A 14,080-nucleotide genomic window follows, 5' to 3' on the forward strand; every position below is an offset into this window, starting at 1 on the left:
GTCGTCGACAAAAGTCGTCGACAAAAGTCGTCGACAAAAGTCGTCGACTAAAGTCGTCGAAAAAAGTCTTCGACAAAAGTCGTCGACAAAAGTCTTCGACAAAAGTCGTCGACAAAAGTCGTCGACAAAAGTCGTCGACAAAAGTCATTGACTTTTTTGTCGAAGACTTTAGTCGCCGACTTTTTTCGACGACTTTTGTCGAAGACTTTATTCGAAGACTTTTGTCGACGACTTTTGTCGACGACTTTTGTCGACGACTTTTGTCGACGACTTTTGTCGACGACTTTTGTCGACGACTTTTGTCGACGACTGTAGTCGACGACTTTTGTCGACGACTTTTGTCTAAGACTTTTGTCTAAGACTTTATTCGCCGACTTTTGTCGACGACTTTAGTCGACGACTTTAGTCGACGACTTTAGTCGACGACTTTTGTCGACGACTTTAGTCGACAACTTTTGTCGACGACTTTTGTCGACGACTGTAGTCGACGACTTTTGTCGACGACTTTTGTCTAAGACTTTATTCGCCGACTTTTGTCGACGACTGTAGTCGACGACTTTTGTCGACGACTTTTGTCTAAGACTTTATTCGCCGACTTTTGTCGACGACTTTAGTCGACGACTTTTGTCGACGACTTTTTTCGACGACTTTTGTCGACGACTTTTGTCGACGACTTTTGTGATGCTTTTTTTGTCTAGGCTGAGGTAGACTCGTGGGTGTCCAGGATCGATCCCAAAGAAAGCAGAGAAAAATTGGGTTAAAAGTCCAAAGCTCCAAAATAAAAACAACCAATCTTCAAAATATTAATTTTTCTTAACACTGACTTTAGTCGATGACTTTAGTCGACGACTTTTGTCGACGACTTTTGTCGACCACTTTAGTCGACGACTTTAGTCGACTACTTTAGTCGACGACTTTAGTCGAAGACTTTTGTCGACGACTTTTGTCGACGACTTTTGTCGACGACTTTTGTCGACGACTTTTGTCGACGACTTTTGTCGACGACTTTTGTCGACGACTTTTGTCGACGACTTTTGTCGACGACTTTTGTCGACGACTTTTGTCGACGACTTTTGTCGACGACTTTTGTCGACGACTTTTGTCGACGACTTTTGTCGAAGACTTTTGTCGACGACTTTTGTCGACGACTTTCGTCGTTGACTTTTGTCGACGACTTTTTTCGACGACTTTTGTCGACGACTTTTGTCGACGAATTTTGTCGACGACTTTTGTCGACGACTTTTGTCGACGACTTTTGTCGACGACTTTTGTCGAAGACTTTTGTCGACGACTTTTGTCGACGACTTTCGTCGTTGACTTTTGTCGACGACTTTTTTCGACGACTTTTGTCGACGACTCTTGTCGACGACTTTTGTAGACGACTTTTGTTGACGACTTTTGTCGACGACTTTTGTCGACGACTTTTGTCGAAGACTTTTGTGGAAGACTTTTGTGGAAGACTTTTGTGGAAGACTTTTGTCGAAGACTTTTGTCGAAGACTTTTGTCGAAGACTTTTGTCGAAGACTTTTGTCGAAGACTTTATTCGATGACTTTAGTGGAAGACTTTTGTCGAAGTCTTTTTTCGACGACTTTTGGCGACGACTTTTGTCGACGACTTTAGTCGAAGACTTTTGTCGCCGACGACAAAAGTCGGCGACTACAATCGGCGACAAAAGTCGAATTTTTTTTTGAAAAAGTTCAAACTGCCTTTACAACGTACTGAACCCAAAATCACCTACTTTTTCCGTTATCAATGAACAGACTAAACAAAAACGTGCAATAAAATAATCGACCCCTAAAATAACAATATTCATTTTACGTAAGCATAATGCTTTTATTTATAAAAAACTATACTTGTTTTTACAAAAAAAAAGGCGTGTCACAAAGGAATTTGAATTAGGTATAATGTCTAATCTGATAAAAGCATATGAGGTGACAACTTTATTAAAATAAAAATATTATTGTCCCATACTTGAATATATGCCCCCTTAAAGTCTTCCGGTTAGGGGTCGAAATCTCTCATTGTTTTGTTTTAATATGACGTATTCATTCATCAGTATTTCGCGTTTGCAAATGTTTTTTTTTGCATCATCAGTGGCGCGGCGTTTAGGGTTGTTGTGTTATGTATTTATGGAAAGTTTTATTGATCTCAATTTAAACTTATTTTAATCTTTTCTATGATTAGGTATATTTTTAGAACAAATTCCAAACTTAAAACAAATGATGGGGTGAGTATAAATATTAAGTCAGTGGAATTTTTTTAAATCAAATCAAAAAAATGTGTTCAATAGTAATAATCTTAGTAGTAATTGCAGTCCTCGGGTATGTTTATAAATTTAGATTTATTAAACTTATTATATTTTTATTAATAAATTAAATTATATTTTTAAATATAGACATTTTCAAAGTGTAACTGGGGCTGAAAATTGTACAATTCATGCAAAAGGAAATTCGAAATTTCCTGATAATTTTAGTTTTGGTGTGGCAACGTCGGCTTATCAAATAGAAGGAGCTTGGAATGCTGATGGAAAGGGGCCATCAATTTGGGATGAATATACACACAAACATCCAGATAGAATTAAGGATAAATCAAATGGTGACATAGCAGCTGAATCGTATCATCATTTTGATTTGGATTTGAAGGCATTGAAGGACTTAAAGGTAAGTCCACCCACACACATTTTATTATATATCTAATAAGAGTGACTATTATTTAAATTTTGGGTGGAAGAATCCTGAAATTTTCAAAAAGTTAGGGACTCCGGACCTGTAGTATGGGAAAGTGGTTTCAGTTTTGATTATGTATGTTCCCTCATAACTTTTAAGCAAGTAATCATAATTTGATATGTGAAATAGAGTTAAAAGCATCCTACTTTTATGTTGGTTATAGTATAGGATATTTAACGTTCTCTAATATGACGCCTTCTAGGCAAAAATCATCCAATATCCGACGTTAAGTTTTTTAATCCTATTTTTATTTAAATTATTTTGTAGTTATAATTTGATAGAGTACTTGCGAATCACTGACATCTTTGCCTCCGTGGGTGTCAGAGAAAGCTTTACAGTCTATAACCAGTTTACATGGACAAGGGTTAAAAGGGTACATATTACATAAGGAGTAAAAAGGAGGTGGTTTGGTGTATTTGAAATTTATTAACCATTACACTTTTGATGCTCTGATTTATTACAAAAAAATTATTTTTATAGTTTAGAAACAATTGACATAAAAGCATCTTTTTAGAATTGTTTATAATAGTTTACTTTTTAATATTGGAAAGGTGAAGTAAGTTCAGTAAGGTCATCTTAAAAAAAATTATATTTTTAATTATTTTTTTGTACCTTGCTGGGAGGAATCTATACATATTTCATCGGTTTATTGATATATTGATGGAAAAATTATTTTTAAAAAGTTTCAAATTTTGGTTCAATATGAGAAATTGTTTTTCCATCGTAAAATGCTCTGGTTAATTAAAGCCTACAAGCTGCTTTGTATTCTTTCATCAGTTATCTCTTGTAATTTTACTAAGATTTACCAAAGCAATTATGTTGACTTTTTTTTTTTGTAGAACCACATTTTCGCCTCCTAGGGTTAAGTGCATTCACTTTTTTTGGAGCTTCATTTCAATCATTTAGACCCATTTGCCGAAACCAAACAAAAAGATTTAAGTTCTACATTAAACTTATGTGACAGTTTACGCAGAGGAAAAAGAAGAGAATAAACTTTTATGTTACTCTTAAATTATTTGTTTCAGCGAATGGATCTTAAAGAACTAATTTTATGTTTTTTTTTTTATATTTTTTAATTTTCATATATGTATGTACCAAAATTTGTATAAAAAAGTCTACAAAATTTTTGTAAATTTAATTTTAAGAGGAAATTACATGACAAGGTTCCTGCTTCCTCTTTTTTACTTTTGTTTTTGCAGACTACTGTTATCTTTAAACCATGATTATTCCATAGAGTTTGAATTGTAAATAGTGGATATAGCAACCTATATAACGACTTTTAAACCACACTTTTTGAAAATTATGCTAAAAACTTAGACCGCTTTGAACGAACAACTAAATAGTCCTTACAGGCAAATAACACTGGTCGGCAAAAAACAAAAAATAGTCGGGAGCAAGAACTGTGTAAGGTGATTAATAACTTGAGTGTGGTGAATTTAAAACTGTTTACAGATTTATCCCATCACGTCTAGTTTTTGAGCTCTGCTCATCACCGTTTTCCCTATAAAGTTCCAAAAACTAATTTTGAAACGTTTTTGACGTTTGATGTCAAATATATATATTTTCCGTAATATTTTGCTTTAATTATCCAAAACAAGATTCGAAAACTGTAATTTACTTCAAATCTGCTTCAAAAAAAACCATAAGTTACCTTAACCACCAAGATTTTGAGATATCATACATTTCTAAAAATATCTGTTAGAAAAAAATAAAAAAAAAATATTAACATTTTAGAGAAGATGAAATATGACGTTTACAGATTGCATGAGTAGTTTTGCAAAAAAAAAATTTAACGGTGATGAAATTCGAAGCCAAAAGTACCAAAAAATCGCGTTTTTGACCTGTTAATATTAAAATATTTCGAAAATGTGACAGTGAAATTTTGACTTCAGATTCGGAATCATCACACAAAAATCCTTTAGAAAAGTATGGTTTGGTTCAAGCTCTATTTTCGTTGCCGACCAGTGTAATCGTACAAAAATGCAATTGAACCTAAAAGCTTCATCTTTTTAGTACCCAAACTTTTTAAATATAACGATCATAATTTCTAAACTTTGTTTCATAATTTTATAAATAAAGTATCGTTAAAAGCATCTGTTTATTCGCTAGTTATAAAGCTATAAACTTAGTAGTTTTCAGATATGGAAGTCATTCTTTCAGCTTAAAACGGCTTGGATTTGTATTTTGTAAGCGCCTTAATACTCCTTCTACAAGTTCGACAACTAGGGATCAGAAGAGCGCTTGCGATAAATTGGCGGTAAAGGCTTGGTTTTTATAGAGCTAAGGCTGGTATTCCTCTAGCGCTCATAATTTGACAAAATCACAAGTTACGTTTTCGGAGTTTCGGTTGTGAAAAAAATGCCAGGCTAAGGCTGGTTAGTCGATTTTTTTTTTGATTTTAAAGGGGTTTCACTTTTTTCTACACTTTTTTTTGTAAGCTGTACAAATTTTGTTAAAAATAAACACAGACCTTTTTTTATGAAAATTTTTTAAACTCTGGTTACAACTTTTATAACTTTTGTACTTTAAGGTGGATCACTATCGCTTTTCCATCGCATGGACAAGAATCTTTCCAAATGGTTGTGTTTCATCAAGAAATCAAAAAGGAATTGATTACTACAACAGTGTGATAAATAAACTTCTCGAAAATGGTATTGAACCAATGGTTACCATGTATCATTGGGATTTACCAGCTGAATTACAAAAATTCGGTGGTTTTACAAATTCTTTGATAGTAGAACAATTTCTCATGTATGCTGATGAATTATTTGAAAGTTTTGGTGATAGGGTAAGTCACAAAAAACTTGCTCTTTTTTCTATGAAAATCTGATTAAAAAAATTTCTATCGATAGGTAAAAACTTGGATAACATTCAATGAACCAAATCAAGTTTGTAAATTTGGTTATGGAACTGGAAGTGTTGCTCCAATGGTTGAATTGCCTGGAGTAGGTGATTATCTTTGTTATACCAATTTGTTAAAAGCACATGGCGCCACCTATCGTCTATATCGTTCGAAATTCTTTGAAAAGCAACAAGGAAAAATTGGAATAACACTTGATTCTATTTATGGTGTTTCAAAAACAAATAATAATGTTGATGTGGATCGGGCAATGCAATACACTGTAAGGGTCTAAAATACAAACTACGAAAAGAGTTCGAAATTTATAGATTTTTTTCATTTTAGTTGGGACTTCTTGCACACCCAATTTTTAGTAAATCAGGTGGATTTCCTCCACTTTTAGTGAAAGATGTGCAAAAAAATAGTTTTGCTGAAGGAAGGAAAAAATCACGTTTGCCAAATCTTGATGAATATTGGAAAGCGCTTATTCGAGGTTCAGCTGATTTTTTGGGTATTAATTACTACACGTCTAAATATGTCAAACGATCCACCGATTTAATGGGAGAAAGTCCATCGATGGCAAGAGATTACAATGTGGAAGAAACTTTTGATCCCAAGTGGTTAGTGGCAAAATCAGAATGGTTACATTGTTATCCAGAAGGATTGGAAGGTCTTTTGAAGTAAGTTAAACTTTGAAGTTAGAATTTTTGAAATAAATTAATTAATTCATTAATTTTGATTAAAGATTTATTCGTGATGAATATGATAATGTGGAAGTAAAGATTACAGAAAATGGATGGTCTGATGAAGGAGAGTTAGTGGATGAAAATCGTGTTCTTTACTTCAAGGTAAAAATTAATAAAAATTTATCTTTATTGAATAGTTAAAAATGTTACTTAAAAAAATCAAAAACGATAAAACTTATGATTTTTAAATATCGATTTTTTGTTTGTTCTTTTTTTAACAGAGCCACATTCAAGCAGTTTTGAATGCAATCCACGATGGTAGCAATATCAGTTCATATTCAGCTTGGAGTTTAGTTGATAATTTTGAATGGAATAAAGGCTATACGTAAGTTTAACAAATTTTAACAAAATTAAGTAATATTTAATAATTTGTATTATTTTTACAGTGAAAAATTTGGACTTTATTCAGTAAATATGAAAAGTCACAAGAAGGAACGTATACCGAAGAAATCAGCTCATTATTATAGAAAAGTTATTGAAACAAGAACAATTCCAAATGAAGATTTTGTTTAAGAAATTTTTTGAATATGATGATATTTAATTATTATATTAAAAATAAGAAGAAGATTGTACCTTATTACTTTTTAAGTGATTTTTTTAAAGTATTTGCGACAATGTCTGTGATTTCAAAACAAAAAAATTCAAGACTTTGAAATTCCAATAGATTAATTCTTTTTAAGAAAATTTATTTACTTTAGATATGTTTGTATTTAAGGATATGTAATGAAATTGTAAACTATTGTTAAAATTTTCATATTTGTTAACATAATTTTAAGAATTCATTTTTGAAAATAAAAATTAATATTTACTTACGAGAATATTATACTGCTGAAAATATTTTTATTATAGGTAATTCTGTTTAAAATTTTAAACTGTATATTTTTATCTACTCACATTTAATATTACAACCAACAGAAATTGAAATCATCCCAAAGAGGTGTAAAAAGAAGGCAAATTGAGCAGTTAAATTATTTTAATACCTTTAACATTGTATTTAGGATGCTTTGATTACATCTTTAATGTAAAAACATTAAAAAAAAATATGTAATTTCGGGGTTCTTGTCGCACTTTACCTTCTGAATTATTTACTTGTTACTTAACTAGTCTAACTTGTGGCATAAAATGTTCCAAATTTTACTTGAGTGTACTCTATATTGTTTTCGTGTCAAAAAAAATTTAGATGATCTACAATTTGGTACCGATAGATTTTTATGGAATTCTAAAAGTTGTATTTTTAAAACACTAGTCACGGATGCATAACATTTTCGAGCTATTGCAATTTTCTCAAAAATTTCTCTCACGATTTTCATAAAAATAAGTTTAATTTGTATTTAATGGTCAAGGTCTATTTTTTTTTTTCTAAAATCAATATTAACGGGGTAGAAAATAGTGATGCTATAAGTAACAGCTGTATAAAATAGTGTTGCTTTAAATAGTTCAAGAAGTGTCTTTGGCATACTGAAATTTACTTTACAGGTTTTATAATGGTGTAGTTGGTTTCAAAGAGTTTAAGTGTTTAAGAATGGAAAAAAAGCACGCTATACAGTATACAGTTTTCAATCCTTATTTAGTTTATCAAAGCTCCTGTCTGGTACATAACGAAATATATACTGGACAAGACCTTTGCAGCAGTTTACTTTCGGAATGATTTTTTATCTGAATAATTAAATTCGAATAAATAGCTATATTAATTATTTTTTTTTAAATCGTTTCTCAGTCCCATTCTATTAATCAACAAAATAACAAACAAAATTAATCGTAAACAACCTAGTTATATGCAGTGGGGTTTTTCGACATATAAAATAACATTGATACATTTCTTTGTCTACTTTTAGACCTTTCCATATTTTTAAGATTCTAGTTCAAGAAATTGAATTTGAATTTAATAACGGTCGTTTAGATAGTTTAAATATTTGAGACGCTTCGTTACAAAATGCTGCAGTTTTGTGTTTGATTTTCTTTTTATTTTACCGATCATTAGAAGCAAAACTTTTTATAGCTCCGTTTATGTTGATATCTTAATTTAAAAATAAAACTGCTAAACCGTAGTTAACCATGGTTAATTTAAAATTCAATTTTGTAGATATTGTTTTCTAACATTTATTTTATTACCTTTTTCTTATTAAATTGAAGTTGCTGAATTACAAGCGATTTAATAAGAGCTGAATAGCGAACCTCAACCATTATTTAGTGGATTTAGTTGAAAATGTTACAAAATACGATAAATTGACTATAATAAATGACGTTCAGGAATTTGAAAATTTTAATTCCTGCTCGTGACCCCGTGACCCCCCTTGTATACGCCGTTGTAAGTAGCGTCCACTCCACATTATGTCGATAAACACTGTTTTTTACTTGCTTTTTTACTAGCGATATAGGCAGTAAAGGAATTTGGGATTCGTAAAAAACAAATTCAAGAAAACAACGGCTCAAGCGATTTTGATTTAAAAAAATGTTATGCGACAAGAAAGGAATTTAAAAAAAAAGAGGTTGTCTGTAAAGCCGGTTTACGGACGATGATTTTACGTGATAACGTCGTAAGAAAACAGGTTGTGTGCTTTTAAAATGAGTCAATTGAAGCGTTTATTTATTTCAAACAATCATAATTTACAAGAAAAAGCTAAAAAAAAATACCTTTTTTCTTTTCTCATTATATTAATTTTTTTTATTTTAAAAGCTTACAAAAATAAATTATGCAATTTAAAAGCCAAGTATTTCTTCTTAAGAATAAAACCATTTTTAAATTTTTACAATGTGCAAAAAGTATAAAAATAATTTATTGAAAACAATCATTTTCATCAAAAACAAGCAAAAAAAAAAAACAATAGTTAGTCTACCGTTATGTGTGATATACAAAATGAAAGGTAATTGTATCAGGATGCTCATTAAAGTTTAATAAAATTTCTATCTGCTCTTGGTCAAAAGTTATAACCTGTTGAATTCTAAAATTTTATTTTACCGTTATTTCAAAATTGTGTTTACGAATATGAGCTCACATATAGTCGTAGTCATGATCTATCATTACTCCATATACTTTATTCCTGTATCTATTAAAGAAAAAAAGATAAAAATAAAAAACGATGAAAATCGGTTAAAAACGGTCAAAAAACGTGTTTTTTAAAAACTTGTTTCTTCCGTTATTCAGTCAAAACTCACTAAACGATTAATAGTTTTTGTCCATGCATAAGGCCAAAACCTACATGTCCTATAAGTTTGAGAGCTTAAAATCAAAAATTACCCAAAAATACCCCTAAAAAACAAGGTGTTTTTCAAAAATTCATATTTCGAAACGCAGAGTGTTGCAAAAAAATCCGTATTAGATGCCTAATTTTTTTCCCTCATCTTTCACCTGGCACCTTTAGAATTGTCAAAAAAAATTTCCTTTACTCAAAATCATCATTTTGTCATAGCCCAAACACGTGTACAACGTTCAAACAAAACGTTCTTAGTTCCAAAATTTTTTAAAATTTTTTCTTAAATGCAGTTATTCTTAAATTAATCTCATCTATTATGGCAAAAAAAAATCAATTCTCTACGACTTCGCGTTTAGATTTTAGCCCAAATTTCCTCTTTCCGTTTTACCCCTGTTTACCCTATTAAATGACGGAATTTTTAAAAATCCTTCATTTGGATTAAGCTTTAGGTTATTATCTTTCAAATAAGCTATTGAAGCTATTTTTAATTTTTTAATTTTGAATTTAATTTTTTTGCCGCACTGCGAAAGTGCGAAACTGTAACGTTAGAAAATGGCGTCACTTTTTTGTGGTGGCTGCCATGGTTTATCGATTTATAAGACGTTATCACGTCAAAAATATTTTTTGAACCGGTATTAACAGTTCTTGTCATAGAACTATTTTCTTGAAATTTAAAAAAAAATATTTTGGATTTTTAAAAAAAGTTTCAAATTTTTTTGTTTTGAAAATACAATTTTTTGAAAAAAAAAAAAAAAATAAATAAATAAAAATATTTTGCAAAATAAATAAATACATATGACGCGATCGGCATCTCCGAGACAATTGGGCAGCAGGGCTGTCGTTTCACATTTAGAGTTGGTAGTACCTAAAAATACAGCACGCCGCAGTACGGTAAAATAAACACACACAACACGTGGCAAGTTGCATGTTTCATGTCGCAAGTTGCATGTAGCATGTGGCATGAATCATGGTGCAAGTGCATATGGCATGTGGCAAGTAGCACGAGGCATGTGGCATGATTGATTGATTTCATTGATATTTGGGGTTTAAGATGTACTGCGACCTATAAGATCTATTGTACCATGTATAGGCATGTGGCATACAGTATGCTAAATGTGGCAAGTTGCTTGTGGCAAATTGCGTATGGCAAGTTGCATATGGCAAGTTGCATGTGGCAAGTTGCGTGTGGCAAGTTGGGTGTGGCAAAATGCATGTGGCAAGTTGAATGTGGCAAGTTGTATGTGGCAAGTTCCATGTGGCAATTTGCATTTGGCAAGTTGCATGTGGCAAGTTGCCACAAAAAACAAAAACGTAAATTGCATGAAATTCATTTAATATACTGAGTGGGAAGTATAACTTCAGTAGCGTGATGTACAACATGTGTACACACACTCTTTTTTTTTTATGTAGATAAACTTCTTAGGTAAAATCTTATGTTTTCATTGGAAGGTTACCGCAAGAATTTAAAATGCCAGGCACGTTTGAGAGCTTACCTCATAATTTCATACGCGTGTATTTCGTCTTGGAAATACAATATTTAATGATCTAGTTTTGGGATCGTAAATTAAAATATTATTGATAACAAAATAATTGATGCCTGTAAATGTCTTAAAATAACCAATCCATCTACGTAATTTTTATAAAAATATCTTTTCATCATAAGGAAAAGCTTTTTTTCATTTATACTATCTCTAAAACTATATCACCCATAAATGATTTAGGTATAATTGAATTCTTAAAATTTTAAACCATCAGGAACATGCGACATATTTTTGTATGTTTAAAATATTTATTATTAAAAAAAGTTACCTTATCGCATGCTAAGGACTTTAAGACGCGATCAAAAAATATCAAAGTTTAATTCTTTGTGACGTAGGTTTTCAAAATATTCTAGACATACAAATATTTTCTAAAAAAAAAATTAAATTCTACCAAGACTAGATTAATCTATCATCTTTTTTGTTAATGTCTAACCGATGTGCATTATGTTTATCAAAAAACGAGCAACACCTCTAAAATGGATGATGAAATTAAAAAAAAAAAAAACATAATCATTGCGTGATTCCCTAGAGAAAAAAACTTGAACTTTGAAATTTCGTAGTATGCCACATTCGTGTAGTTCGGCTTAAGAGAAAATCTCTGTGCATATACTTATTTGAAAAATAATAGCAAGCATCGCGTTTCCTTACAATTTAATTCGCAAACACTCCTATTACATCGTTAAGTTTTTAACAATGGAACCATTACGTCCGATTAATGAAGGAAATTTATCATCAAAATCTACTTTTAAAAATTTTCCACGGAAATATAATCTCCTCTCAACTAATTTCCATTAATACCTTACTTTTTTTATAGAAAACGTGTGCTTTTTTTTGTATTGGTTCATCAAAATGTTTATTGCTTTGAAATGGTGATAAAGATGGCACAGTAACTAATAAATATTGCTGACTTTTGCCCCTAAAACCGCTTTTAACAAAAAATAAAAACCATTATCGAAATGGAAGTGTGAATGAAATCATATTTTTTTTTTTTTTTGTTGCAAATTTATGAATAAGTATGATTTAATAGTCTTTTTTCTAATCATAAACAAAAAAGATGATGCTTATTGTTGATTTTTATTTATTTTAGCCTAATTTGACTTTTTTATTTTATTATATAGTTTTTTAAATTTACTAAGCACATGCACATTAAAAAAACAATTTTTTTTTTGATAAGGGAAAACTCATGCTAAATTTGTAAACGCCACCCCTTGCGATTAATAAAATTAATATAAACCTAGTTTAATGAAATTAAATGAAAAGAAATGATGCTGAAACGTATTTGTTTTAAATTTTTTTTTCTTGCGAGTAGATAGGTACTTTGGATTTTTTTGAATAAACGATTAGCTGTAAGAAGGGGCTAACGGTGATTGCTAGTAATAAATGGAAAACAGAACAGAATTTCCGATATCATGGACATTTTTATAAGGAAAAGCAATTCTAAAGATATGCCTTTGTGATAAATAGGAACCTTAAAGTTTTTAGCAAAGATGGGAAAGAAAAATCTGTGGTTCGAGGGACACCAACACAAGCAAACTTACATGATATTTATATATTGACCAAGACTCACTAGCGAATAGTAGTTCACCACATTAAGTGACCCACCCGAGGACACCTTCTACTACGTTTTTTTTTTTACTGAGATTTCACAAGAATTTCGTTATAAATGTTTTTAAATTTCAAGTTCGTTTCCTTAAAAACTGAGGGAAAAAACGCAACGTAAAATGTAAAATGTGCAGCGTTGATTTAATGTTGAAAAAATTAGCATGAAACTTCTTCAAAATAAAATTGAAACAACGTAAGAAATTTTTTTATTTTTGTCGGACTTCAGCTTTTGTTGCATTTTATCACTCTAATTTTCAACAGTGAGATAGCACGTTGGTAAAACATTCGCCTAGTAACCCAAGAGCTGTAGGTTCGGTCCCCGGCGGCTGCCCATTTTTTTAATAAATTGATGTTTTTTTTAAAGTTGAAAAAACTTTGATTTAGAGATGTTTTATAACAGTAAACCACTAACGATGTTCTACTTTGATTTTAAAATTTTCGTCTTCAAACCCAAAATTATTCCGAAAAATAGTTGAATCAACAATTTCTGTCAAAAGTAGAGCTCCTACTGAAAAAAGTTTTACTCAAAAATTGTAGATTATAAAAAGGGGTACAACTTACATATACTCAAACCATTTTTTTATACAACCTCAAAAACTATTGAGATTATGTTGTATGTAAATGCAAAAATACAATTTTTTGGTATTTTATTTTTATCTTTTACAAAACCTAGTTAAATCTACTTTGTTATGTTTGTAACCTATTTTAAATGTTTTTTTTTTTTTTTTTTAAATATAAATTTTTGGATTTTTGATGAGTTTAATTTAAAAAAAGGAATTTATAGAAAAAAATTTTTGATTTTTGAAAATTTTAGAAATCCGTTATTTAGATTAAAACATTTTATTTAAGACTATGTAGAAAAACTGCACTTTTATTCCAGAAAAATTTGAGAAAAACGATAATCATTTTTAGCAAAAAAACAAAACCGACTTCCATGGATCAAAACTGGGTTTTATGGTTTTTAAAATAGTTCCTATGGCTAAAAGTGAACTAACACTGCAGCCACCAGCTTTCCAATACAAAAAGAATTATCAAAATTGGTTCACTCAGTCCAAAGTTATGCGGTAAAAAACATAAAAAAAAAAAAAAAAAAAAAAAAAATACAGTCGAATTGAATACCTCCTCCTTTTTGGAAGTCGGTAATAAAAAAAAAAAATAGATTTTTCCGTAAATCACAGTAGGTGCTATTGGTAAGAAATATTATCCCATAGAAAGTTTTACTGCCATAGGTATTATTGACAAATTTCAAAATATGTTTTATATCAAAACAAGTTTTGTGACTGCTTAGTTTTGGAATACCTCACCTCGACCGATTCGCAATTAAACCGCAATTTGATTCAAGATTTTGTACTAGATGTCAAATCTCTCTATAATAGTGTCAAGTTTGGGAAAATTTGCAACTTTTAACATTCACTAAACATGTATTGAGA

General features: G+C 30.5%; 1 protein-coding gene across 1 annotated transcript; it reads left to right on the plus strand.

Annotated features, from left to right (window-relative positions):
• Positions 1-2,209: 2,209 nt before the first annotated feature.
• Positions 2,210-7,131, plus strand: LOC129911616 (myrosinase 1-like). The gene is made up of 8 exons (XM_055989467.1): positions 2,210-2,323; positions 2,398-2,662; positions 5,259-5,516; positions 5,581-5,850; positions 5,913-6,247; positions 6,313-6,415; positions 6,535-6,638; positions 6,700-7,131. Exons 1-8 carry the CDS (start codon positions 2,280-2,282, stop codon positions 6,824-6,826), a joined length of 1,506 nt encoding a protein of 501 aa, XP_055845442.1. The 5' UTR covers positions 2,210-2,279; the 3' UTR covers positions 6,827-7,131.
• Positions 7,132-14,080: the final 6,949 nt, after the last annotated feature.

Source organism: Episyrphus balteatus, chromosome 2, assembly GCF_945859705.1.
Source record: "Episyrphus balteatus chromosome 2, idEpiBalt1.1, whole genome shotgun sequence".
Taxonomy (NCBI): Eukaryota; Metazoa; Arthropoda; class Insecta; order Diptera; family Syrphidae; genus Episyrphus; species Episyrphus balteatus.

What these genes read in the sequence shown, in the direction of transcription:
- LOC129911616 (XM_055989467.1), top strand. Translation starts at nt 2,280, where the DNA reads ATGTGTTCAATAGTAATAATCTTAGTAGTAATTGCAGTCCTCGG. An exon ending in GGATTGGAAGGTCTTTTGAA is followed by an intron (nt 6,248 to 6,312) that starts GTAAGTTAAACT and finishes TTTTGATTAAAG; the next exon opens with ATTTATTCGTGATGAATATG. An exon ending in ATCGTGTTCTTTACTTCAAG is followed by an intron (nt 6,416 to 6,534) that starts GTAAAAATTAAT and finishes TTTTTTTAACAG; the next exon opens with AGCCACATTCAAGCAGTTTT.